At 50.0% G+C, this 26,597-nt stretch overlaps 1 protein-coding gene across 1 annotated transcript; it reads right to left on the bottom strand.

Moving 5' to 3' along the window:
* Positions 1-1,055: 1,055 nt before the first annotated feature.
* On the bottom strand, positions 1,056-18,599 carry SLC5A5 (solute carrier family 5 member 5). The gene is made up of 15 exons (XM_036741411.1): positions 18,246-18,599; positions 17,330-17,395; positions 16,688-16,739; positions 16,019-16,086; positions 15,076-15,230; positions 10,454-10,594; positions 9,850-9,979; positions 6,601-6,689; positions 5,854-5,966; positions 5,502-5,572; positions 4,847-4,933; positions 4,225-4,430; positions 3,702-3,805; positions 2,937-3,058; positions 1,056-1,166 (listed from the first exon to the last, which is right to left on the bottom strand). Exons 1-15 carry the CDS (start codon positions 18,597-18,599, stop codon positions 1,056-1,058), a joined length of 1,869 nt encoding a protein of 622 aa, XP_036597306.1.
* Positions 18,600-26,597: the final 7,998 nt, after the last annotated feature.

Below are 26,597 nucleotides of genomic sequence, written 5' to 3'. Positions count from 1 at the left end.
TGATATTTTCATCAAAAGCTTCCAGGCCCAATAAGTCTGCCTTACTAGGGTAACCAGGAGGCCACAGAGAAGCGAGATGGTATAAGGCAAAATCGTATACATGCTTCTCCTCTACGGTAAGAAGATTACCCGCTAGCCTCTAGTCAGCTCTGCTACCGGCAGCTCAGCTTCAGCTGTAGGCGTCTCTGGCTCCAACCGGAAAAGGAAAGGAGGATCTTCAAGCTGTCCTCTTCCCTCTTATAGAGTTTTTGACATCATCAAGCGCCGCCTGAACGACCAGGGCCGATTGGTTCTTGACTTGGCCCCTCCCCCTAGCGTAGACCACGTTAACACACCTCCCCTCAGCCAGCCCCACGACTCATCACACAGGAAGCTCTCCGATCCCCGGAAGAGCAAGCCCCAGTGTCCAGGGAAGCTCAACGAGGCAAGCTGAGTCATTCAAAGAAAACAAAGTCCATTCTGGCTACAGGAGTTTACTTTCTACCAGAAGAAAACCAACCTCTACACAGATAATCAAATACAAAATATTAAATACAAAATGATTCTGGGATTGGGAGGAGGTGCTGGGGAGAGAGGAGGGCCTATGGAAGAAGCAGGAGAAGGCATCTTGTAGGAAACGTTGAGCCTAGAAGATGAGCCTGGGATTCCAAGGTGAAGCTGAGGAGGGGAGAGCATTCCAGCATCCAGCCATCTTCCCAGTTGATAAATGGAGCGTTCAGGGGACAGGAAGACACCCTCCTCTCCCTTATTACATACACAAACACTGACTCCCCCAAGAAGAAATCAAACTTAACCCAAACCCACTGCTTTCCCCATGCAGGAACAATCAGATTGAGGGAAGGTCCATGAGTCGAGGAGGGTCCAGCCCTTTCTCCTCCATCCTTAATTCTAGAAGATCCAGAGGTCCCCAGGCTCACAAACATAAAACAATCCCTGACCAATCAGAGACATTGAAAGCAGGTTCCCAGGGCCTAGAACTGGCTAGGCCAAAGTTCTGGCCCAGCCCCCTCAGGTTGGGTTTTTCAGTCTCTCTCTCAGTCCATGCATGGGTCAACTTAGATGTCAGTTTCCCTAAGCAGGTTGCTTTCCTCTGCCTCTTTCTGGAGCAGCCAGAAAGATGGGGAGCCTGGGGGCTTCTTCACCTCATGTGGGTACTCTTTGGAATCCTGCAGGAGAGAAGATCAGAAACAGGTCCAGCCCTGAGGAGGGGTCTTGGGGATCCTCTATCAGTGTTAATTCTTATAGGGCATCCCAAAAGCCCTAGTGTGGTTTTAGAAGATTATAAAGCTTATTATACAATTTGCCCTATCTTTCTTTCAAGCTGTTATGAAAAATCAGAAGAGAGGATGGATAGAAAGATGCTTCAGAAACCGTGAATAGAATTCAGATCGTTCATTCCTCTGAGGCCTGAATGGGTCCCTATAGGAATGGCCAATGAGTCTCTCCCAGAACTCTGCCCCCCAAAGGTCCCTCATGAGGCAGGTAAGGGATAAAGCAGGGGTGGGGAACCTATGGCCTCGAGGCCCTCTAGGACTTCAAGTAAAGGGCTGCACTTGAGGACCTGGAGAGCCACATGTAGCCTCAAGGTTGTATTTGTTCTGTGAAGTCTGGATTTGGTCAAAGGGCTGCACTTGAGGACCTAGAGGGCCACATGAGGCCTCAAGGCTGCAGGTTCCCCACCCCTGGGATAGGGGAAGAGTTGCTAGCTGGAGTATTTATCTGGCAGGCAAGTCAGGCAGAATTCTCAGTCTCCTAGGTGGCTATAAGCTCTGAGGACTTAAGCCCTGGCCACCAAGGGAGAAGTAAGCCACCCTGGTGGGTTTTGGCCAGAGACTGCCCCACCCTTCACTGTGACTAGATTGTTTCCATGGAATCAGGATAAGCAAGTATCCACAGGGCAGAGGCACAGGGGAAAATTAACCACGTGAAAAACAAGATTATAAAATAGGGGAGGGAGAGAGTGGAGGGACAAAGAGCTCCATGTCCCCTGGACCTAGTCATCAAGCTCCCCCTCCCCTTTTGCTTAGTCTTCCCACCATGTACTCTTCGATCCAGTACCTTGGCCCCACCTCCTGCCTGCCCCCCCCCCCCCCAAACTGTTCCATGAACAAGCTCCTCCATGTCTGGGCTCCAAGCGTTTTCTCTGGCTGCCTCCATGTCTGGAATACTCTCCCCTCCTCATCTCCACCTCCTGCCTTCCCTGGCTTTCTTAAAACCCCAACTAAGTCTTATCTTCTACAGGGAGCCTTCCCCAACCCCCTTAGTTCTGGTGCTTTCCTTCTCTTCATTATTTTCCATCTATCTCATATACAGCTGGTTTGTACGTATTTATTTGCTTATCTCTCCCCTTAGATCATGAGCTTCTTGAGGGCAGGGGCTGTTCTTTGCTTCTCTTTGTATCTCAGTGTTTTGCACAGTGCTTGGCACATAGTAGGTGCTTAATAAATGCTTGTTGACTGATTGACCGATACAGACCCTGCTTTGGTGATCGCCTGAGTGACCTCTAGGCCAATGTGGCATGATGTTTTGGGGGGAATAAAAGCAATCAAAGGGGTAGGGGTCATTGCTTTTATGACCTGGGGAGACCCTCACCATCCATTCAGGCTAGTACTGGGACACAAGATGGGTCTCTTGAGGAAGTGAGAGAAGCAAAGGGAGCCACATCTGACTGCAAGTGCTAGCAGGTTTGAATCTGCATCTGTATATTAACGGCTAATATTCTTATATGCTTTGGTGACTATCACAAAAGTATTATCAGCACCACTGCAATCTGAAAATTTCATTCTTGGCTAGATCTTAAACCTGAGGTCCATCAACAACTCTCCCAGAGGCCATGGGGTGGCCTGTGGCACCTCAGTCCAGGCCCAGACCCAGTGCATTCCTCTCCCCTGTGCCACCCTAGCTCCAGATGATTGTCTGATAGATCTGATTTTGACCTTGGAATTAGACAAGCCATCCTCCAGGGGCATCGACTGAGCCATGGGGGCCACAGAGGACATCTGTTTCATGACATCCCACCACAGAAGGCCAGGACCCAGGTCATTACGTTTGGTGGGGCCTGTGGAAGAGGAAGGAAAAAGACAAAATGTGTAGCCTGAACCTCAGCCCCGGCTCCCTGCAATGGGAGAAAGGAGAGGAAGACACAGACCCTCCCCATTTCCCACCACCCCAACGACCACCGAGATAAGCATACCATTTATGACCAACTTGGTGGAGGTTGAACATTAAGGTTCCTCCCAGCCCTGACAGGCTACCTTTTAGAAGGTTCACCTTTGAGCTCTGCCATTCTATGTTCGAAAGCAGAGTTGGGGAACCTGCGGTCTTGAGGCCATATGCAACCACAGGTTCCCCATCCCTGTTCTAAAAGTATTTCTCTAAGCCCTGGTTTCTTAACCTGAGGTCTATGAATTTGGTTTGTTCATTGCTTTAAAAAAACTTTGCTAAGTGTATCGCAATATAATTGTTTTCTTTTGTACTCCTTGTATTTTGCTGCATGCATTTAAAAACAGGTTTTTGCCAGCCTCCTGAAAGGGTCCAGGACACACAAAAAAGTCTAAGCTCTGTGATTCCATGACATTGATATCTGTCACAGATGACTCTTGGAAGCAGGGTGATGGCTAAGAAGACCAGCACAACACCAGAAGGTGGGCCAGATGACCTCTAACACGGCCTCCAGGAAGCCAGGCCTAAGACCGTATTACCTGTCAGGTAGCTGACAAGGACGCCGCCCAGCACTGTGGTCAGTGTGCCCAGGGCCCCATAGTACAGGTAGGAGATGGCGTAGAAGTCATCAGCAATAGTGGTCCTGTGCAGAGAGGACTGTCAGCAGCTCGGCCACCCCTCGCCCTTTTTACCCACCACATTGCCCAAGACACAGGTCCTGCTAGGGATGCTAGCACTGCCCTGACTCCATTCCACTGGGGCTTCCAGCCTGATAGCCCCTGCCTGTTTCCTCTCAAATTCAGTCAACAAACATTTTTTTTGGTCTTTTCTTAAAACAGGAAGATCCCCAAGGGCAGGGCCATGTCTAGAAGTGGGTTGGGTTGAGCTGCTCCTCTTTGGAGGTCTCCATGCAGACTGAATGACCATGTTTGCTGGGGAATATTGGAGAGAGGGTTCCTATCAGATGACTCTGAGATTTCTTCTAACTGGCATTTTATTATTCTGTTTCTCTCTCTCAGACTATGGGCTCCCTGAGAGCACGCTCGCCTCTCCTTTCCTCACCTGTCTCCTGGGGAAGAAATAGTCCTTGGCGGAAGGGTCCCCGTGATCATGGTGATATTTAGGCCCTCAGTGGCATTGTAGAGTTCACAGTGATCTGTGAACGTAGGTAACACACCCATGGTCTGTGGGCTTGGGGGATACAGGGTGGACCCCACGGCTACCCAGAAGGAGAGTAGAAGGCCTGCACCCAGGCCCGAGAAGACACCCTGGGGAAGAGAATCACAACACTTAAAACTATAAGCGACCTTAGAGATCATCTAAGCCACCCCACCTCCATTTTACAGATAAGAAAACTGAGACCCAGAGAGGGAACATGAATGGCCCATCCTCACAGAAGAATGGGAGCAGATGAAAAGATTGATCTATTATTGAGACCCTCTACCAGGCACATTCCATTCTGTGTGGGCACCCCTGTACCCTAAAACTCCACCTTGGGAGCCAGACTTGATAGACAGAGGGGTAGAGTAAGATACTAGATTTTAGTTTAGTGTCTTGGGCTGGAGCTAGACCTTGCCCTCCCCTGGATCTCAGTATTCCCATCTCTCAAATAAGAGTGTTGGACCCGATGCTTTCCAAGGTGCCATCAACCCGACAGGGCCTGGGGGGTGTGGAAACAACTTACTGCAGTGTTGCAGGCTGGAATGAACATGCCCAGGATGAAGGCTCCAAGCAGCGGACCACTGATCACACCCATAACAGTGAAAGACCCCTGGGGAGGGAAGAGGATGGTCAGAATTGGGATCTGGGTCTCCCTTCCCCCTCCCCCTCCTGCTCAGCCCTCAGAGGGAGCAGGGTCTGGTATCAGAGAAGGAACCCTGGGCTCCTGGGAATCGAGAGACTCCGATGCCCTCAATTCAATAAATAATAAATGGTTGTATAATTAAGTAGAATGGAATTGGTCCTGTCTGCCATTGGTTTTCTGGAACTTAAGGGAAATCCCTTCCCTTCCCTTCCCTTCCCTTCACTTCAGTATCTTCATTTGCTACATGGGGATAATAGATCCTGCGTAGTCTTTGCCCCATGGTTGAGAGAATTAAATTTTTAAAAAATGGACAAAAAAATCACTCCGTAAGTCCCTAGTTCAAGGGTCTGAGCTGCTCCCTGAGGGAAGAGTCACATTAGCCCCCAGTCTTGGGGGCTCCCCACGGACTGGATGGTGTCTTTTCCTCTTCCTCCCTGGAGGCTGTGGGTTGGGTTCAGAGTTTAGTTCTCTCTGGTTGTTGGGAGCCAGGGTCAGCCTGCTGGGGCATGGACCATCCCCAGGGCAAGGGGCTCACCTGAAGGACACCACCTCCGAGCAAGGAGGACAGGGCAGCCACCATCAGACAGGCTGAACCATAGATGAGAGCTGGTAAATGTCAGAGACAAAGAGGAGAGGCCATTAACAGGGTTGCCCATCAGAGAGGGGACTTTCAGACCCCTAGAATTCCCCCCTAGCATCTGAGCCTCAGACTGAGCCAGCTGTCAGGGGACTCCAACCTTGGCTTTGGGGAGCTGACATCTGGAGGCCCCCTAATGGTCTAGCCTTGAACCATCTTCTCCAGGAAGACGCCCAGACAGATAGTCTACCCCTCCCCCTTTGCTCCCTGAGTGCCTATCCTTCCTTTCCGGCCACCCCACAGCACTTACACAGCCCCTTGGAGATCAGAGTCAGTTTTCGAGGGCTGAGGTTTGGTAGCCGGGGTTTGATCAGATCCTCCACAGTGACAGCGGCCATGGCATTGATGCTGGTGGATGCCGTGCTGGGGAGACATTGGGTGTGAGAGCAGGACCTACCCTCCCTCCTCCCCAATTTGGAGCCTATCCCCTCCATATCTTCCTAGCCCACTAGTCACATAGGATCCTAGAATGCCACCACAAAAAAACCCTGAGAACTCAAAAGCCCGACTATCAGACCTAAGAGAGCCTAGAACATTAGAACATCAGAGCTTAGAACACAGAATATCAGATCTGGGAGGAATCTTAGTGCCTAAAATATAGCAGGTCAGATTTGGGAGTGCTTTTAATACCTAGAACATAGAATGTCAGATCTAGGAGGGCTGTCAGAGCTTGGAGGACCTTTAGAATATAGACAGTCACAGCTGGGAGGGATTTTAGAAAGAAGAATGTCAGAGCTTGGCTCCCTCCCTAAGGGTCCTTAGGATGAGGAATGTCAGAGCTAGGAGGGATCTCAGAAAGCAGAATTTCAGGGCTTGGGAGAGTCTTTAGCATGTGGAATGGCTGAGCTGGGGTTGGAACTTCCAGGCTGTGGGATCCAAAGCCTCCATTATTCCGAGGAGATAGCCCTCCTAAGGGTACGTGTCTATATGGAGTTCTGTGGGATATTGTAAAGGTTGGGGCCCCTCCCCACTCTGCCCAGGGAATCTCAGATCTTACCTTAAGGTACCACTATAAGCACAGGCAAGGAAGAGTCCAGGAACACCGGGGTAATCCTGGAAGATGTCTAGCACCAGGTAGGGCACGTACTGGGGGGAAGAGAAGATGTGGAGAAGGCCCAGAGCTTATCTGCTGTTCCCACAGCACACAGCAGACTCTCCCTGTGTTGTTCTCCCCCAGGATGGCCCTGCTAAGCAGCGGTGCCTACAGCCTCCTGGGGGGAGCAGGGTGAACAAGGAGATTCAAGGTGGGGGTGGGGAGATGGCCATAGAATCCTGAGAGACAAGATCATAAAAAGCACCCTCCAACACGGGGGCTCGAAGAAACCCACGAAAAAAAAGACAGACCACGGACCACAGGAGGCCATCACAGAATTACAAGCACTGGGAGAAGATCTTCTCATTTGACAAATGGAGGAATTGAGACAAAAAGAGGGGAAACCATGACTTGCGGAAGGACACACAACTAGTACATAGAAGAGGCTGGATTACAACCCAGGTCTTTTTTTTTTTTTTTGGAGCGGGGAAGGCAGGGCAATTGGGGTTAAGTGACTTGCCCAAGGTCACACAGCTAGTAAGTGTCAAGTGTCTGAGGTAGAATTTGAACTCAGGTCCTCCTGACTCCAGGGCCAGTGCCACCTAGCTGCCCCAACCCACGTCTTTTGACTCCAAATTCATTCACTGCTCTGCACATCCTGCTTCCTACCAGCTGCGTGACCTCGGGCACCAACCCTAGATTTCTGTTCTATCTATGAAACAGGAATAAGAATGCTTGTTCTCTCTGTCTCATAGGTCCCGCCCGGAACACACACGGACCCGCGTCCCTTCGTCCCTCTTGTAAGACTAGGAGGTCGGAGGATTCCCACTGGTGGGTGCTGGAGTGGGGTCCCTCATCAGGAGGGACATCACAGGTCCAAACCTAAGTTACCACGAGCAAACATAATAGTAATCGATAGCGATGATAATCATTGACCCCTTGTAGAAATCTGCCTCCTGGGGACTTTCCTGGCACCCATGCCATCCCTAGTCCTGCCCCCTGGGGCACGCAGATCAAGCTTTCTCCCTATGGAGGCTTCCTGGAATGTTCGGGAGGGAAGAGTTCTTAGAACACAGAAGGTCAGCACTGGAAAGCTCCTCAGAGACGCTGCAGCTGGGCTGCCTGTTTACACACAGAAGGCAGCTAGCCCCTAGAGGCGTCTTGATGTAATGACTACTAGAGTAGGGAAGCTTTGGGTTTGAGTGCGCCTCTGACACTTGCTGCCCCTCTAGGCAAACAGCCTATGCTCTCTGGGAATTCAATTTTCTCATTTCCCAAATGGGGAGAATGACTGAAGCTAAAGCTTCCCTGGCTGCTACGGGGTTCAAGTGAAATAATGCAAAGCTTGAAGTGCTATGTAAACATCCATTATTATTACGAAGAAAAGGGCTGCTCCCTCTGCCCCAGAGAGCCCCTTATTGTGAAGACATGGACCATCCCCCCTCCCCCACCCCATCTCTTCTCCAGGCTCCAAAGCCCCAGTCCCTATGGCCAATCCTGACGTGGTTTGTTGTCCAAACTTCTCAGCATCCTGATTGCCTTCCTTCGGACACAAGGTCATAGATTTAGGGCTAGAAGGAACCATTGAGTCTGACACCCTAATTTTATAGATGGGGAATGGGATCTGTCCAAGGTCCCACAGGCAGTTAGCATCAGAGATGGGCCCTGAATCCCGGGGCCTCTGACTCCAGGCTGTTCCTGCTAAGCTCCCATCCTGACTAAAGGATGACCAGAGGACTGACCTCTATGCTCTAGATCAGGGCTGTCCAAAATGAGCATGAAGCCTGCAGTGGGATTTATGCAGCCACCTACAAGCATAGAAATTTACATAAATGCTCTAGTAAATGAAGACTAGCTCCCACAGAGCTCTCACTAAAGTGGCAAATCAAAATATATTGTCTATTGTTTCAATAAAAACCTAAGGTTGGACAGCCCTGGTCTAGATAGAATCGGAGCAGAGCAGAAGACACAGGGAGCAGACCTCCCTCATTCTGGAGTGAGGATCTCTGCTCACTCAGCCTACAGTCACAAGAGCCCTTTGGTCCACTGGCCAGACCAGCTGAGCTGACACTCAAGAGTTCACCAATCTTCACAGCAGATGAGTATCCTCTTGAGAATGGTGACATGTTAAAGGAAGGAAGGAAGGAAGGAAGGAAGGAAGGAAGGAAGGAAGGAAGGAAGGAAGGAAGGATTATGGGATCTAGAGCTGGAAGGGACCTTTGAGGCAGTGAGGTGGTCCAGTGGTTAGAGCTCTGGGCCTGGAGTCAGGAAGACCTGAATTTGAATCTGGACACTTATTAGCTGTGGGACCCTGGACAAGTCACTTAACCTCTGCTTGTCTCAATTTCCTCAACTGTAAACAGGGGATCATAATAGCACCTACCCCAACAGGATTGTTGTGAGGCTCAAATGGGAGAATATTTGTAAAATGCTTAACCCAGGTCCTGACACATAGGAAATGCTTAATAAATGCTTCTTCTAGTCTAACTGCCTCATATTACACAAGGAAACAAGATCAAAAGGGCTAAGTGATTTGTCTAACATCACCCGCTGAGAATTAGCAGTGATGGGATTTGAACTCAAGACCTGAGACTCCCAGTTCAGGGCATTTTCCACTATACCACACTTCCCTGTTGGGCAAGGCAGGATTGCAGGAATCTGTATGTCATTTAGAACAAGGGTGGGCCCTCAGGCCCAATCTAGGACCACTTGCTTTTGTTTGGCTCTCAAGAAAAGAATGGTTTTTGCAATTTTCAATCAAGCAAGCAACTGGCCAGATGTGGCCCTCATGCCATAGTGCCAACCCCTGATCTAGCAGAGGAAGGAGGTAAAGGTTTATAGAGCACCGATTATATTCCCTATCCTCTGTCCTAATGTCAAACCTAGCAGAGGCCTTTAGATAGCTTATATCCACCTAGTTAACTATGAGCTGTCTCTTCCATTGGCAGCAGGTGGGTGGCACAATGGATAGAGCCCCCAGCCTGGCATCAGGAAGACCTGAGTTCAAATTTGGCCTCAGACACTTGCTAGCCCTTGCTCTAAGGGCCTTTCAGCCCTGACATTCTGTGTTTTTAAAATCTTCCCATTTCAATGGCCCATTAGGGGCCTTATAAATGACCTCTGCCCTCCCTGGCTCATCTGGGAAGTTTCTTTACCTCTGAGGTGCTCCCCTTCAGAGCCCCAGGGACCGGGCCATTCTCCAGGAGGGTTTACCTGGTCAGGAGCAGAGATGTGCCCAGCCTGAAGTGGGTCACAGTCTCTGTACAGGGCAAACATGATGACACCACAGGTGGCTGCGCTGCCCACAATGAGGAAGAGACCCGTCTGGTTGATCAGCAGTGCTCTGCATTGGAGAGGGAAGCGGGCATGTCAGCAAGACCCAGTGGGCTGGGGAGGCTGCTCTAGGGGAGCCAGATGGGGGAAGGAAGGAGGGGATAGACAAGGAGAAAAGGCTGAAGAGATCCAAAACATGGACACCCAAGGATCAGAGCTCTGAGGTGGTGTAACGGCAAGCAAACGGCAAGCAAAGTGGGATTTATCCCACTTTGCTTGCTGTTACAGATAGGGACCAAGAGGCCTGGGTTTAGGAGGACATCGTCTCCTTCCGGGATCTGACTAGAAAAGAAACGTGAACGGTTTTGCTTGGCTCTGAGATAGGGCAGGTCCTGTTACAAAGGGGCCATGTGGCAAAGAAGCCTGTTTAGGCTAAATATAAGGGAGAATTTTCTCACAATCAGAGCTGCCCTGATGAGGAAATGGCTGTTTTGTGGCCCTGTTCTTCAACCCTGCCTCCCAGCTCCTGGACCCAGGCACTCACAGTCTGGCCTCCCGCTCACTCCTGCAGGCCACGTAGCGCTGGACCTGGGCCTGGTTCACCCCATACATGGACAGCCACACCAGTGTGCCCCCCACCACAAAAGTCCAGAAGGTGTAGCGTCTCCTTGGGTCCAGGTCAAAGCTGTAGGGAGAAGGTTGGGGTGACGGGGAGAGAGCAGGTTCAGTCACTAGGAAGACTGAGGGGAGAGCAGGGCATGGAGCCCAGGGACTGCCCCTAATCAGAGGTAGCCTCCAGGCGAAGGCTCTGGACATAGCCAGGCCCCATCCCTAGCCCCCACCCTCCTAAAGCAGCATCAGACATCAGCTCTACTGGGTATAGGGTCATAGAGTCAGAGCCAGAAGCGACCTCAGAGGCCTTCGAGTACAAACCCTTCATTTAACAGATCGGGAAGCTGAGGCAGAGAGACCTTAAGGAATTCACCCAGAGTCCCAGAGCTAGCAAGTATCAGAGGAAGGATCCGAGCCAGATCTGGCATTCAGTCTATTATGTCCCACTGTCTCTGCCTCGTCTGGGTCCTTGTCCTTCTGGGGAGTGGGGAGAGAAGAGATGGAGAAGAAGTCTGACTGGCAGGAAAGCTGGAGGTAGGAGCAGGGACATGGGGTCAGGAAACAGTCTGCAGGCACCAGCATCCTGGCTCCCACCCTGACTATGACCTACCTGGTCTCTAATGACAGCATCTCTGACCTCAGTCAGCAAGAGATTCTAAACCCAGCCAGGGCTAATTCTTTTTCTCAACAGCTCCTTTTTACAACCTCAAATGGGGTCGCAAAGAGTTGGACATGACACGACAGAAGCAAGTCAACCCCTATAACAACCATAACATCACTCCTTGATAACTCCCACTTCAAAATAATAAGCCACTCACTTGTAACCAAGAAGTATGGCTGGACAAAATAAATCAACATATTGACCATGTGAGATGATATATGCCTCATTCTGCACCCATGGTCCACCACCTGAGTTCAAAAAGGAAGGAGGCTTTTTCCTCACCTGTCCCTAATCAAAGCTGAAACCCCGAAATTCATCCCTAATCAAAGTCTTAACCTAACTCCAAACCCAAGGCCCGAACCATTTCTTTACCCACCCCAGCCCAAACTCCAAACGCATTCCCCACCTCAAACCCTCAATCCATTCCATGACCCTAAGGTACTTTAATAAACATATATTTAGTCCCTTTTCTACATGAAGTTTGGGGCCAATCTCTCCTTTGGCCTAATGTCAAAACTGGGTTATCGCCTGTCTCCTGGGTTGTTGCGCTGGCCTCCTAACCTGACTCACTGCTTCCCATCTCTCCCCGGTACAATCCAACCCATCTGCTACACAGCTGCCAAAATAATCTTGAAAGGAATTTCTTTTTCTATCTTCCCCCTGCTGGGCTTTGTTATTAATCTAAACAAAGGTTGATGATTTTTCCAGGCCTATTTTTTTATCCTAAAACTTTCCCAAGGCTGTTATTTCAGTAGTTTCATTGAATCTCTAGGATCCTCTAAGCAAACCATCTGGTCATCTGCAAAGAGATAATTTTGCCTTCACCCTTTCTATGCTTATTGGTCCCTTTCTTCAGTTCTTCTCTTCTTGCTATAGCTGGGGTTTCTACATCACTATCAAATAATCACGGGGCCAATTGATGTCCTTGCTTCACCTCTGATATGTCAAACTAATTTTCCTGAGGCACTGGTCAGGGTCTGGTCTGTGCTCAAAAGTCATCGGCAGCCCACTATTACCTCTAGGCCGAGCATTTAAATTCCTTACCCCGGCACTTAAATACCTTTACAATCTGGCTCCGGACATTGCTCCCTACCAGTCAAACATTAGATTTTTTCAGCATCTACACAGCACTTTAAGATTTCTGAAGCACTTTACAAATATTCTGATTCTCACAACAACTCTGGGAGGTAGGTGCTATTATGATCCTTACTTTACAAATGAAGAAACTGAGGCAGACAGTGGTTAGGTGACTTTGACTTGGTTCATATAATAAGTGTCTGAGGCTGGATTTGAACTCAGGTCTTCCTGACTCCAGTTCTCTGTTCTTCGGGCCCCCTCACAGTCTCTAGAATATGCGCTTCTTGAGGGCAGAGGCAGATTTTGCTTGTATCCTCAGTACTTAGCACATAGTAGGCTCTTAATACATGGTGTTGATTCCAATTCACCAATTTGACCTTCTGTCTCAGGACCTTTTCACAGGCTTTCTTCCATGCCTGGAATGTTCTCCTTTCTTTCCTCCTTCTCTTACAATCCTCAGCTTCCTGCATGTCTCTGCTGAGGTTACCCCTCCTCCAGGAAGCCCTGATCCCCCTGACTGCCCTCTTCAGATGACCTCATATTTTCTTCTCTGTGTACACACCACATCCCATAGCAGAACAGAAGCTCCAAGAGGTGAATTACCACAAAGTAGTGTTGGTTGAGCTGAATCGTGGGGTTTAAATCTATTTCCTAAGTTTGCCTCTGCGTCACAGGGTTTCTTAACCTGGGATCCACAGATGCAGATTTCAGGGGGTCCATGAACTTGGATGGGGAAAAAAACGACATCTTTATTTTCACTAACATCCAACTGAAACTTAGTATTTCCTTCAATTATGAATTTTAAAGCCATACATTCTGAGAAGAGGTTCATAGGCTTCAAAGGGGTCCATGCACAAAAAAGTGAAGGACTTCTGCTCTAAATACTACTTTTTGGGTTTTTTTTAAGAGGGGTGAAGGCAGGGCGATTGGGGTTAAGTGACTTGCCCAAGGTCACACAGCTAGTAAATGTGTCAAGTGTCTGAGGTCGAATTTGAACTCAGGTCCTCCTGACTCCAGGGCCAGTGCTCTACTCACTGCGCCACCTAGCTGCCCCTTCTCAATTTTACTTAACCCTAAGCCTAACTCCAAACTTATCTCTTCACCCCATTGCCTGCCCCAAACTCATTCCTTAATCCTCATGCTAAACCTCAAACCATCTCTTCCGTCTCTAACACAGGCTCTGACTCCTGTCCTGGGTCCCTTGGAGCGGAGGCCCTCCAAACTCAGAGTGCAGCCCAAAGCAAATTAAAATCTAATGGGGAAATGTTTAACAAAAATAAATAAATATACAATACAACAGAGATAATATTAATTTGTGGTTTTCTAAATCAATAGCCTGCCACGGGGATCCATTTCTATTGAAATTCAACAGCCCTGCCTCGCAGTCACCAGCATTCCAGTGGTGGTCATGTTCTCTGAGAACCTGGAATACTTTTCCCTTTTAAAATATGAAGCCACGTGGGGGGCCATCTCCAGTTAGCCTGATCTATATCTCCACTGGAGCCAGATGGTTCTGGAGGAGAGATGAGGCTGGTGACCTTGCCCAGCCCTGAAATCAAATTCATTTGCAAGTCATGGCCTCATCTTCCTGATGTCATTGTCCTCTTCCAGAATGAAGGACAAGCAACAGATGAAGCCATGATTATATCCCATATCCTTCTCATAAGTAGCAATTTTTATTATGGAAACTGGTTAAATTTCCCTTCTTTTGCTCCAAAGATTCCCCCTGTTCCTCCTATCTATGGGCTCCCATGCTTCCCTCCCTCCAAGATCCCCAGCATTGCTGAATTCTGTCAGTACATTTCCAAACTCTTCTATTTCCCAGAGCCGAATTGACTGGGGAGGTGCTGTATACATCAGTGGGGACTTGCCTTGTCCGTCTCCACATCTCATGCATCTATCCCCTTCTCCCCATCCACACTGCTCATCACATTAGCCCCTTATCACCTCTCTCCTGAACCTATTATAATAATCTCCTAGTTTAAAAAAAAAGTTCCCCTCTTGAATCCATCCTCCGCACAGTTACCAAATAGATAATCCTGGAGCAAAAGACCGACCCAGTTGCTTCCCTGCTCCAGAAGCTTCAATGGCTCCCCTTTACATTCCAGCACCAATTTGCTCTTCTCCATAGAAGACATTCTGTCTTCCACTTCTATGCCTTTTCACAGGCTTTGTCCATTCGGAAGCTTGGTCGGCCCATACCCACTCCCACTCCCTGGAATATTCTCCATCCTCACTTCCCACCTCTTGGAATTCCTAGCTTCCTTTCAAGCTTGGCCCAGCCACCACTGCTCCATGAAGCTTTTCCTCATCCTCCACACCCCAAGTGCTTAGAACTCTCTCCAAAAAATTTAATTTGCATTAAAAAAGTTATTTTATATTTATTTCTCTGTCTACACATTCTCTGCTGCAGAATGTGCACTCCTTGATGGGAGGTTGATTGCTTTGTCTTGTCTTCCTATCCCTAGTGTCTAGCACAGTGCAGGGTGCATTATATGAATGAATGGGGGTGGGGGGGGGTGGGGGGGGGAAAGGAGCTAACTACATGCCAGGCACTGGAGATGCAAATATGAAGAAACATAATCTGTGACCTCAAGGAGCATCCATTCTAATGGCAGGAGATGACAGACAAAGGGGAGGGCCTTTTGGTCTGGGAAGTCACCAGGGTGTTGAGTCAAGCTATTTGGCAGTAGATTGGGTGAATAACCAACTATCCAATAGAAGTGTCCCTCAACTCATTTCCTCCTCCCCTGGGGTTCACTCCCACCACCTTCCTCATTGGCATCAAGCGTTCTAGAAGTAAAGGGAACACTCACTCAAACAGATTGATCCGGGAGTGATTGTGGGCAATGTCCACCACCCGCTGGACACCACCAACCAGAAGCGTGCCCTGGGTCAAGATGGCTACAAACCCGGAGAGCATCACAAACACCTGAAAGACATCTGTCCAGATGACGGCCTTCATGCCTCCCTGTAGGGCAGGGATGGGGAAAGAGGAGGGGAGAGAGATAGGGCTTGTTCAATCCCCCCAACCTGCTGGGGAAGAGGAAATGCGTGGGAGGATGAAGGTGGGAGGAGGCAGAGGATGCACCTCCCCAGAGGCTTCCTAGACCTGTGACCACGCCCCTCAATGCCCTTTTGCCTGGCATGGAGGGCATGGGCCTGAACAGCTTGAGGAGGGAGATCCCATTTGGGTAAAAATCCATCATATGAAGAAGCCCTTGCCTATTGGTATCGAAGCTGGCACCCCAGCATCGTGGCCCTTGAAATGTTCTGACCTACTTGCTGATAAGAAGGATCCCTTCCATTGTTTTAACCCTTTACGCAGAATTTAGATGTGGAAGGGACCTCTGAGTTCATCTAATCCAGCTCTGGCTTACAAAGGTCTATTTCCTCCCATGTGTTATTTATTCTAATTCTCATGACCATCCTTAGAGGGAAGGGGGAGGTTGTTAGTCCCATTTTACAGATGGGAAATTGGGGTCCAGAGATAGGAGGGGGTTTGTCTGAGGTCACACAGCCAGTCAGAAGTAGAGATGCACTAAAGCCTAGGTCTCCCAACTACCAGCCCAGGGCTCACTGAGGAGCCCTGGAAATGTCTCTTGACTATCAACAGGCCCCTTTTCTCTAGTGACACCAAAGATACCCCAAGTATTTGGAGGAGAAGAATAGACCAGTATGAGGTGGGCAGAGTAGGGAGGAGGTTGGGATGATCAGGGCCACATGTTGGGCTGGGCTGGGTCCCCTGGGGATGCTTACCACAGTGGTGTAAAAGGTGCAGATGGCACCGGTCGAAAGGAGAGATGCCCAGATATCCAGCCCTGTTACTGGAAGCCAGAGAGTCACAGTGGGCAGACAGCCCGAGGGAGAGAAAAGGTCATGTCGTCCCACCCCCTCAGACTGGGGGCTCTCCAAAGCTAGGGGTCATGTCTGTCCTCAGACCAAGGGCTCCTTGACAGCAGGATCATATGTGCCCTCAAACCAGGGGCTCCCTGAGGTCAGGACTGTGTCTCCCCTCTAAGTGGGGGCTCCCTGAAGTTAGGGCCATGTAATCCCTCAAAGTGGGGACTCCTTGAGGTCAGGGCTATCTCCCCTCAAACTGGAGACTCTCTGAGGTCCCAGCTGTGTCTCTCCTCAAACTGGGGGCTGCCTGAAGCTAGTGCCATGTAACCCCTCAGACTGGGGCTCCTTGAGCTCAAGGCTGTGTCTCCCCTCTAACTGGGGGCTCCCTGAAGTTAGGGCCATGTAATCCCTCAAACCGGGGGCTCCCTGAGGTCAGGGCTGTCTCCCCTCAAACTGGAGACTCTCTGAGGGCAGGGCCATGTCTCTCCTCAGCCTGGAGCTCCCTGATGCCACAGCCATGTCTCTGTTCAGCCTGAGGTCTTCTGGAGGGCAGGAGACACCTGTAGGTCTCACTCTGGGTTATACCTTGGTTGAGAATCAGGGCAGGAGCATAGATGACAATTCCTGTGTATAGCATCTGTGCAGGAAGGCAGGGAAGTGAGTCCCAGTTATGTCTAATGGGGACTGGATAGAATGACCCTGCTCCATTCCTCCCCCTCCCCACCCCTCACCCCCATCCAGGACATTTCTGTCAAACATCAGTCCTCATCCACAAAGTAGGCTGGAGGTGATCTCCCAGAAATCGAACCTTTGGGGTGATGAGCATCTAAGCCCTCCTTTGGCCTTCCCTGGGGGCCTAATGCATGTTCAAACAGGAATTTCTTCCCCATGTCTGCCCTCACTCCCTATCCCTTCTGGTTCTTCCACTTCCATTGACCTGTCCTGACCTCAGCCTCCGAGGGATTTGGAAGCCTAGGCAAGCGGAACCACCTCAATGTGGGAGACTTTCACTGGGACTTCTCTGGCCCTGCCCAAAGCCCTGGACACCTTTTCTCCACTGGGGAACCCAGAGACAACTCAGATGGAAGGACCTAGAGTGACTCAGCTGGAGAACCCAAGGACAACTCATTTGGGGGTCCCAGGGAGTAAAAGCTCAGGAGGCTGAGTCAGCAAAGGGGCAGGTTTGGGGCTGGGCACTGTGGGGGGAGGAGACGGAGGGTGGCTTACCGTGGCGATGACATACTGGATGGTGCCACACAGACGAACACAACGGCTAAATCTCAGCTCCAGATACTGCACGGGGAATGGGAAGGCAAGGTCATATTCCCTACGCCACCCTGGGTCCGACACAAGGCCCTTACAGCCTGCTTTTCCTTGAAGAACTTGAAGGGGCTCTCTAGCCCCTCTGTTCTCTAATGAGAGAACCCTGCACTGGAGCAGCAGAACACAAAGACCTTTAAGCATCAAAATAACCCCATTTTCCAGAGGAAGACACTGAGGCTCAGAGAAAGGTTCAGGTTACCCAGCCAGGGACAGACCTGAGATTTCCTGGCTTTTGGCTCTAGCCCATGACTTTTTTCACACCACTAGCTTGCCTTTCGCGCCTTTGTGCACACATCCATGAAGACATATACATCATACAGCCCACTCCCACCCTCCCTTCACCAGCCCCTCCCCGGGCCTGCATGAAGGCATTGGCACACAAACAGATGACTCACATGCCCGTATTCATATGTATGCACAGAGTGAGCTTTCCTTCTCCCTGCCCTTTGAGTCCAAGCATACCCAGTGGTGATGGGGTTCATGTGTCGGGGGATGCCGTCAGGTGGGTGGACTTTGTGTGGACCGAAGTCTTGCCCATAGACAACCAAGGCCAGGTTGGCCTCCAGGGTCCCTCCACCTGTCACCTATCGGCTCCAGTGCAATCTCCAATGCCCATCCCTCCCCACTCTAACTATAACATGGACACTGATTCCAGACCCTCCTGGGAGTGCAGGCTGGGCTGAACACAGAACACTGTTGGCTGGATGCCAGGCTTGGAGGCCAAGGAAGGTGGCCATTAGGAAGAAAGGTGGGGAGGGGAGTGGGCCAGTCTCTAAGAATGCTCCTCAACCCCAGGGATTCCTCAGCCCTCCCTGGTTACCTGGTATGTGCTGGTGAGGCCCAGGCGGTAGAAGACAGGGAGGAAGAGGTAGGCAGTCAGGAGGGTGTTGAGCATCTGACCCAGGCACATCCAGAGGAATTTGAGTCCATAACGGTAAGCCTCCGCAGGCACTCCCAGCACCTGGATAGCCGACATGAAGCTGGCTGCCAGCGAGAGGCCCACGGGCACAGCTCCCATCTGCCGTCCGCCTGTGAAGAAGTCTTCTGCGGTCTTCTGCCCACCCCGGGCCAGCCCAAAGAAGAGTCCGATAGCCGTGGAGACCAGCAACATGAGACCAAAGACACCGTAGTCCCAGAAGCCAAAGGTAGGCCGCTCAGGGACCCAGGCCTCCATCCCTACTGCCTCACCTGCCAGGATTCCTGGCTCCTTTGCTTTCCCTGTCTACACTTCTTGACTTCAAAGCCCAATCTCCCCTCTGGTTGCCCTGGCTAAGGACTTGGCAGGAAGAAAGCAAGAAGAATCAGCCCAAAGAAAGCAAATAGGGAGAAACCAGGGGAAAGGCAGGAGAGTGTGGGGGTCCCCTGCCTGACTAAGGGGCTCCCCTGAGCTGAGCCAGAGGAAGGATGCTTAAAGACCCACCTCCAAACAAGGACCCTGGAGTCCTCACCCTACACTCCCTCCCTGATTCCCAATTCTCCAGGTCCTGGACACCACTCAGCCCACCCTGTCTAGGAGCCCTGCTGGCTCCCAATCTGTCAGCTTTGGGAAAGGAGTGTCCTGAAATGGAGAAGGCTGGCTATTGGGGTCTCCCACTAGTTTCTGCCCCCAGCAAATAACAGCTGACCTGCTGGCTGACAGCTTTCCCACACACCAGCCTGCAAAGAATAGGGCTGAAGCTGAAGTCTGAGCTGGGAATGCCAAGGACTCAGGGAAGGGAAAGGGCCACGGAGCTTTATTAGTCTTCTTAGGGGTTACTCAGGCCCCGCCCACTCATGACATCCCAAGGAGAGGGTGTCTCCCTGGGGGGAGGCGGGGTGACAGGCACCCTTTAGGTCCTGAGATTGAGACAGACAGGCCCGGAGCAAGAGGTGGGGGTGGAGACTGGGGTAGTCCACAAGGAAGGGTGTGTGTGTGTGTGTGTGTGTGTGTGTGTGGTGTAAGAGGAAGGGGAAAAGGAAGAAATAAACGCTCTGAGATTTCTTCTTCCATCTCTATACTCTATGTACTCCCAAGGCCTGGAACTCCATCTCTACAGGCAGGGATTTCTAGAGAACAGACTGGGGAATGGGTGGGGAGGTGGTGGTGAGGGTGTGGGGCGGTGGGAGGCAGGCAAACAGAGCAGACTGGGAGATGGGAAATTCCCATCCATGACCCTATTAGGGTCAGGGAAGGGCCACTTGACCACTGGCCTCCTCCCTCTCTCCCCTGCCTCAGGGATTCCCAGAGTCTGCCTAATTGTCCGCACCACCAAAGTCCCTGTAGGAGGGGATCTTCTCCCAGGACCAGCCAGGTCCTTTGCTCCACGCCAGGCCAGCAGGGCAGGTTCAGGGATAGAGATTTGGAAGAGACCTGAGAAGTCAATAAGGAAACTGGCACATCACCCAAGTCCAAGGGCCAGTTAGGCCACTAACTTGTTCTCTGGTCCTGGGTGAGGCCCTTCCCTTCTCTGGGGTTCATTCTCATCCAGGTTTTAGGGAAAATAACCCTGGGGTGTCCTTCCCACCTCTTGTGGCTGGCTAAAGACTGGATGGGAGGATGGAAGGGGAAGGTGTTGGTTCAGACCCAGCCTAGAGTCCTGGGCAGCACAGGGTTGTGTGTGGATCCCAATGTCCCAGGGGTGAGTGTGGATACTATGAGAAGGTTGTGTTCCTCTCCATGTATCTCCACTGCCCCCTCCTGGGAAGAGGGATGAGAGCCAGAATGTCCAAAGAAAAAGAATCAAAGAAACATTAAAGTGTCAGAACTGGGAGGGCCCTTAGAATACAGAATATCAGAGCTTTGTGGGCCTTAGAACACAGGGTGTCAGGGCCCTTAGAACACAGGATGTCAGAGCTGGGAGGGCCCTTAGAAAACAGGATGTCAGAGCTGGAAGAGCCCTTAGAACAGAGAAGGTCAGAGCTGGGAGGGTCCTTAGAACACAGGATGTAAGAGCTGGGAGGCTCCTTAGAACAGAGAAGGTCAGAGCTGGGAGGGTCCTTAGAACACAGGATGTAAGAGCTGGGAGGCTCCTTAGAACACAGTGTCAGAGATAGGAGGGCCCTTAGAACACAGCATGTCAGAGCTGGGAGAGGCCTTAGAACAGAGAAGGTCAGAGCTGGTAGGCCCCTTAGAACACAGGATGTCGGAGCCAGAAGGGGCCTCAGAATATAGTGTCTGAGTTAGGAGGGACTTTAGAGTGTCAAAATGGGGAGAAAACTTTAGAGCATGGAAGATCAATGCTAGAAGGACACTTAGAACCTAAGGTGTCAGAACTGGGAGGTCCCCTAGAGCACAGAGTGTCAATGATGGGAAGGATCTTAGAACAGAGAATGTCAAATCAAGGAAGATACTTAGAACATATGTCAGAACCAGGAGGGACCTTAGAACACAAACTTTCAGAGTTTGGAGGGACTTTATCTCCCACCTAATTCAATCCTCTCATTTTACTTCAGAAGAAACTAAGGCCCAAAGAGGAATTGTGACTTGCCCAAGATCCCAGGGAGGAGAGCGTTAGTAGAAGGCTCCTCCCCCCTCTGTCCTCACTGTGATATCTTATGCAGCTTAGATCTAATTCACACTTGGGCTGGTGGGGGGTGGGAAGGAGGTTCCCTCCAACTCTTCTCCTCCAAGCCTTTGCTCACACCTTGGGTAGTTGAGCCAGCCAACTCAATGCTGGAAAGGTGCCTGCAAAGCTGAACAGAGCCAGTGGTGGACAAGTCCTGACTCTGGAGACTCTTAGCTCATCTGTCTGAGGAGGATAAGGCAAAGGGAGGGGCTATCGCCCTGGGAACCAGAAGCCCTGCTTGTGGAGTGCCCATCAGCATCTTGCCTGGTACCTTCCAAGGTGGTCTGGCAGGTCAGCACAGAGCAGAGGGAAAAGGAGACCAGTCAACAGCTTCCCAAGGACCAGAGGCTCCACTGAGGCAGGCCAATGTCCAATAGGCTCATTATCTTTGGGTGGAGGCAGATAAAGGGAGAATTGGAAAGGTCAAATTGGGGATACAGAATATAAACTACCAGAGCTAGAAGGGCTCTTAGAAATCATCTAGTCCAAACCTGTCATTTTTCAGATGGGGAAACTGAGACCCAAAGAGGGGAATCAACTGAGCTTCCGCAGAGGATGAGAACCCTGTGAGCCTTGGGACTCATAGATGGGAACTTGGGAAGCCCCAGAGCCCACAGGGACCATTAAAGACATGGACACAGGCAGCCTTGGAGAAGGGAAGATGAACCTGGACCAAAGTGCCATGCATGCGTGATGCTCAGACCTGAATCAAGGATGCTTTTGGCTTTCCCAAGGCTATTTCCCACTCAACACCAGATCCTACAGGAAGCCTTCCCAGATTGCAGTTGGGAGGTGACGTCTTATTCCAGTGGCCCTAAGTTGTTTTGGCCAAACACGGAAGCAGGATCGGGAAATATTTCTTGGGTGCAATGAATGAATAACTGTGAGTCTCCAAAAAGCTTTTTTTTAGGGGGGTGAAACTGGGAGGGAAAGGAGGTGAGTGGGAACAGGGCCACCAGGAACTGTTTAAGGGAGGCAGTATGGTTCAGCAGAAAGGACAATGTGTATGGAGTTACAGGAGCTTACTTCCTATGTGATCTTCACTGCCGTGGGTCTCAGTTTCCTCATATGTAAATGAGGGGACTGGACTAGACACACTCTCAAGTTCTCTTCAAGCTCCAGGGCTGTGACCTTATGAATTTCCTTTCCACTTTAAAGATGAGGAAACTCATGACCCCAGAGAAGAGAAAGTCCCAGCCCAAGGTCACAGAGTGAGTTGTTGGCACAGCCGGGGCTGGAATTCAGGCCTCCTGGCTCCCTGGAAAGCTTCCTCTGAGGAGTGAGCTGCTTGCCCTGGGCCCGGAGCCCAGGGGACTCGCATCTATCTCTTGACAGCAGTTTTTGGAGAAGCTGCCAAGCCCTGGGGTGCTGGACTGGTCCCCAAGAGGAAGCTAGGGTGTGGTTTTGGCTAACCCCAGGATCCTCTGTTCCTCTCTTCTGCCCTTCTCCTGGGTGGTGCCTATATCAGGGTGGCCGCCAGATAAGGATGTATAAGACTTAAGGATGTATAAGACTTGCTTATAAAGTATAAGGGAAGGTGGACAGGCCATCTGAGTACACACCAGCCTATTCTGCCTCTTGTCAACTGGACAGAACTGGCCTCTCACCTGTGGGTGGCTGAAGCTGAACAAAGCAGGCTAGAGACAGCAGAGTCAGGAATCAAACAGAAGTTTAATTTCAAAGTGAGGGAAACAGCTTGCAAGCTAGGAGGGGACCTAGATACAGGTGCCAGGGCCCTGCCCCTAGTGGGGGGACCTGAGGTAGCGTGGGGAGATCTCAATACGGCTACGCAGAGCTGCAGCTCTGACAATGGGAGGTAACAGCAGGAATGAGAGAAGTTTGATTCATAGCAGGGGCTCACGACCCACACATGGGCACTTGTCCGGTGACTAGATCAAAGCAAGACAATAGTTATGTGATTTTGCCAGAGGGTGAGAGCAAAGGATTGTTGTTATGTCAAATTGAGGGCACAGCCTGCTTGCTGGGCCTTAGCTCTGGAAAACAGGGTGTCTCCTAATTTCTTGATACTCTCTACCCTTCCTTAAACTTTCTTCCCCCACTGGGTGGTGGTCTCAGGTCAAGAAAAGGAGGTGATCAAAGAAGGGCCAGTGCTGGGAGGTAGAGGAGAGAGAGACAGACAGAGAGAAAGAGAGAGAGAGAGAGAGAGAAAGAGAGAGAGACAGAGACAGAGAGACACAGAGAGAGAGAGAGACAGAGACAGGGACAGAGAGACAGAGAAGAGAGAGAGAGAGAGAGAGAGAGAGAGAGAGAGAGAGAGAGAGAGAGAGAGAGAGAGAGAGAAGACCCTTAGGGAGAAAATCTGTAAAGATCAGATTAAGTCTCATCTCAGCTAGGGTTCCTGGCTTTTCTTTTATTGCTTGGGCCCTGCCTAAAATTCCCATTAATCAGAAACAGATTTTGACAGTTGTAAAGGCCCTTAGTACTCAGGATATCAGAGCTAGAATATCATAGCTGGGAGGGCCTTTAGGACACTGGACGTCAGAGCTGGGAGGGCCCTTAGAACACAGGGTGTCAGAGCTGGGAGGGCCCTTAGAACACAGAATGTCAGAGTTGGGAGGGCCCTTAGGACACAGGATGTCAGAACTGGGAGGGCCTTTAGGATACTGGATATCAGGGCTGGGAGGGCCCTCAGAACCCAGGATGTCAGAAATGGGAGGGCCCTTAGAACACAGGATGTCAGAGCTGGGAGGGCCCTTAGGACACAGGATGTCAGAGCTGGGAGGGCCCTTAGGACACAGGATGTCAGAGCTGGGAGGGCCTTTAGGATACTGGATGTCAGGGCTGGGAGGACCCTCAGAACCCAGGATGTCAGAACTGGGAGGGCCCTTAGAACACAGTGTCAGAGCTGGGAGGGCTCTTAGAACACAGAATGTCAGAGCTGGGAGGGCCCTTAGAACACAGGATGTCAGAGCTGGGAGGGCCCTTAGAACACAGAGTGTCAGAGCTGGTAGGGCTCTTAGAACACAGGATGTCAGAGCTGGGAGGGCCGTTAGAACACAGAGTCTCAGAGCTGGGAGGGCCCTTAGGACACAGAGTGTCAGAGATGGAAGAGCTCTTAGAACAAAAAGTCGAAATTGGAGGTTAAAAATCTTACTCAGAAACTTAAAAACCTTCTTCTGAAATCTGTCCACAGGCTTCCCTAGATTACTAAATGCATTCAGAATGCAAAGTAGGGCAAGAACCGCCACTGTCACCCCAGTTTTACAGAGGAAACAAAGAGAAGGAAAGTAATTTGTCTTAGGATATACAGCTAAGTAATGGTTGTGCCAGGTCTGGAGCCTGCTACTGGTCTGGGACTCTTTACATTAAGCCCACTTCCCCCTCCCCCCCACCAACATGCCACCTTCCTCCAGGTTTAGGATACAGGAGCGCAACAGGGGATGGATTAGCTGGTTCTGGAATGAAGGACTTCATGTTTGGAATTCCTCATGGAGTAAAGCCGATTTAATAAGACCAGAATCAGCTCCCTCTAGGTCCAGTTCCTGTTGGGTAACTATGTTCTAGCCTCTGATCCCAGCTCTCCACGCGCAAGGTCCCATGAGTCCAGGGGACTGTTTCCTTCCTAATTCCTCCCCATCCCGGACTCCAGCTGGACTCGGGACCAGAACAGTGTATCTGGAGGCTTTGTCTTGAAGGTGCCAATACTTCAAAATAGTTGGGGGTCCCTGGGTGCAGATTCCCTTCCCCAACCAATCCCCTCCACAGCTTCTATGACAATTCTATTGTAATGGGGAGCGAGCTGGAGTTGGAATCAAGTTCAAATCCCATCCCATCTGCTTACCTGCTGTGATGCCAGGCAAGTCTCTGGTTGTTTTTTTTAATCTGTAAAATTGAGTTAGACTGCCCCCTGCTTCAGAGTTATAAGCATTGAATGATCATACATCATTATTTAGTATTTATATTATTATTATATATTTGTATTTATTATATTATTTATTACTTTAAGTTTTTTTTTTTTTTCTGATGAGCCTCCCCACAGTCCCCAGAAAACAGAACCTACAATGCATCACAAGACCCATTTGCCCAAGCTTGAATTCTGCTGGATGAGGCCCTGGGCCAGATCAGTGGGTGTTTTGAGTTCCAGCTGCTAGGGAGGCTGAGGTTGGAGGATCACTGGAGCTCAGGGGTTTGAATTACAGTGGAAATAGGGCACAAATATAGTGAGCCCCCTTCCCCTCTTGGGAGGGGAGGAGAGAGCCACCAGCTTGCTTTAAGGAGAGACAAACTGGCCTAGGTCAGATAGATAGATGGAGAGTGATTTATATAGAGATAGAGATATATAAATATATTACATAGACATCCATATATACACACACATGCATAATATATGCATGTACATACATGTATGATACACACAAACATATATGTATATACACATTATGTATATGTACACATGTGTACATTATACACATGTATGTGTAGGCATGCATATCTATATATACATGGTTGTATATATGTATTTATATACACGTGCATGCATATATGAGTGTATATACAAATGAATACAGAAAATATGTATTAAATATTAAATACTATAAAATAAATTAGAATTTAATGACAAAGATATCTATGAGAATATCACATGTATTTATATTTAGCAAAAATGAGTGAGAGCTTCAGGGAAAGTTCCAATATTAATTGTTAGGGAGCATCCTGATTTCATAAATGAAAGCAGTTGAAGTAGAGAAATTAAATGATTTACCCCTGGGCCCCCCAGCAGGTCAGGAGCCTAGGAGAGACCTGAGCCTTTGGTCTGACTCAGTCCAGGGGACCTTCCCCCACCCCAGGCTGCCTCATATGGCTTATTTTCTCATAGGATGGATTGTGAAATGATGTACTCCTTGTCCCTATGACCCTCTGCTATGATGCACACAAGGAAAATTAGATTGGATCCTAAAGGCTTTTCCTTTAGCTGCAAGAGGGGAGGGAGGAGTAATCCCTAGGAAGCAGTCAGAACCCAAACAGGATCTGGAGACCAGGGGTCACAACTGCCACAAAGCCTTGATCCCACTGTGACTCTGTGGGTCGTGGGTGGATAAGGTCAGGGGTTGAGCAGATCATTCCCTCCTGGGGTCAATGCTGGTGACCAGTTAGGCCATTGTTTCAAGCCTAAGACATCAACCACTCACTCCCACCTAAGCTCCTTTGAAGGCTAAAGGGCAGAACCACTAGGGTTCACCTTTCAATGGGAGGAAAAGATACCCTTAAGGAGAGACCAGGGGCAGGTTTCAGGAGGTCAGTCTGGCTAGCGGAGAAGGCAGTGTGTATCTGTGCCAGGCTGTGCTTCAATGACACATCTGGTATAATAACAAATCTAAAGTACAAGGATTGTCATCTCCATTTTACAGTTGAGGAAACAGGTTCTGGGAGGTCGACTTGCCCAAGATCATCTAAGTGTAAGGGCTAGGATTGAAGGCAGTAGGGTGCAGAGGAAGGAATGCTATATTTGGAGTCATAAAGCCAAGGTCAAATCCCAAATCCTGTCACTTACCGAACCTTCACTGGATCTCAGCTTCCCAGAGTTGTAATGCAAAGGGGTCTCACGTGTACCAAAAAAAAAAAAAAAGTTAACAGCAGCTCTCTTTGTGGTGGTTAAAAGAGCTGGA

The sequence above is a fragment of the Trichosurus vulpecula genome, chromosome 1 (genome assembly GCF_011100635.1).
Source record: "Trichosurus vulpecula isolate mTriVul1 chromosome 1, mTriVul1.pri, whole genome shotgun sequence".
Lineage (NCBI taxonomy): Eukaryota > Metazoa > Chordata > Mammalia > Diprotodontia > Phalangeridae > Trichosurus > Trichosurus vulpecula.
The sequence above is the reverse complement of the archived record's forward strand: the minus strand, read 5'-3'. Positions and strand labels throughout refer to the sequence as shown.

Coding starts and splice junctions, on each gene's coding strand:
- SLC5A5 (XM_036741411.1), bottom strand. CDS start 18,599: ATGGAGGCCTGGGTCCCTGAGCGGCCTACCTTTGGCTTCTGGGACTAC. Junction 9,980..10,453: donor AGTGAGCGGGAGGCCAGACT/GTGAGTGCCTGG, acceptor TCTCCAATGCAG/AGCACTGCTGATCAACCAGA. Junction 1,167..2,936: donor ATGGCTTGTCTAATTCCAAG/GTCAAAATCAGA, acceptor TCTCTCCTGCAG/GATTCCAAAGAGTACCCACA.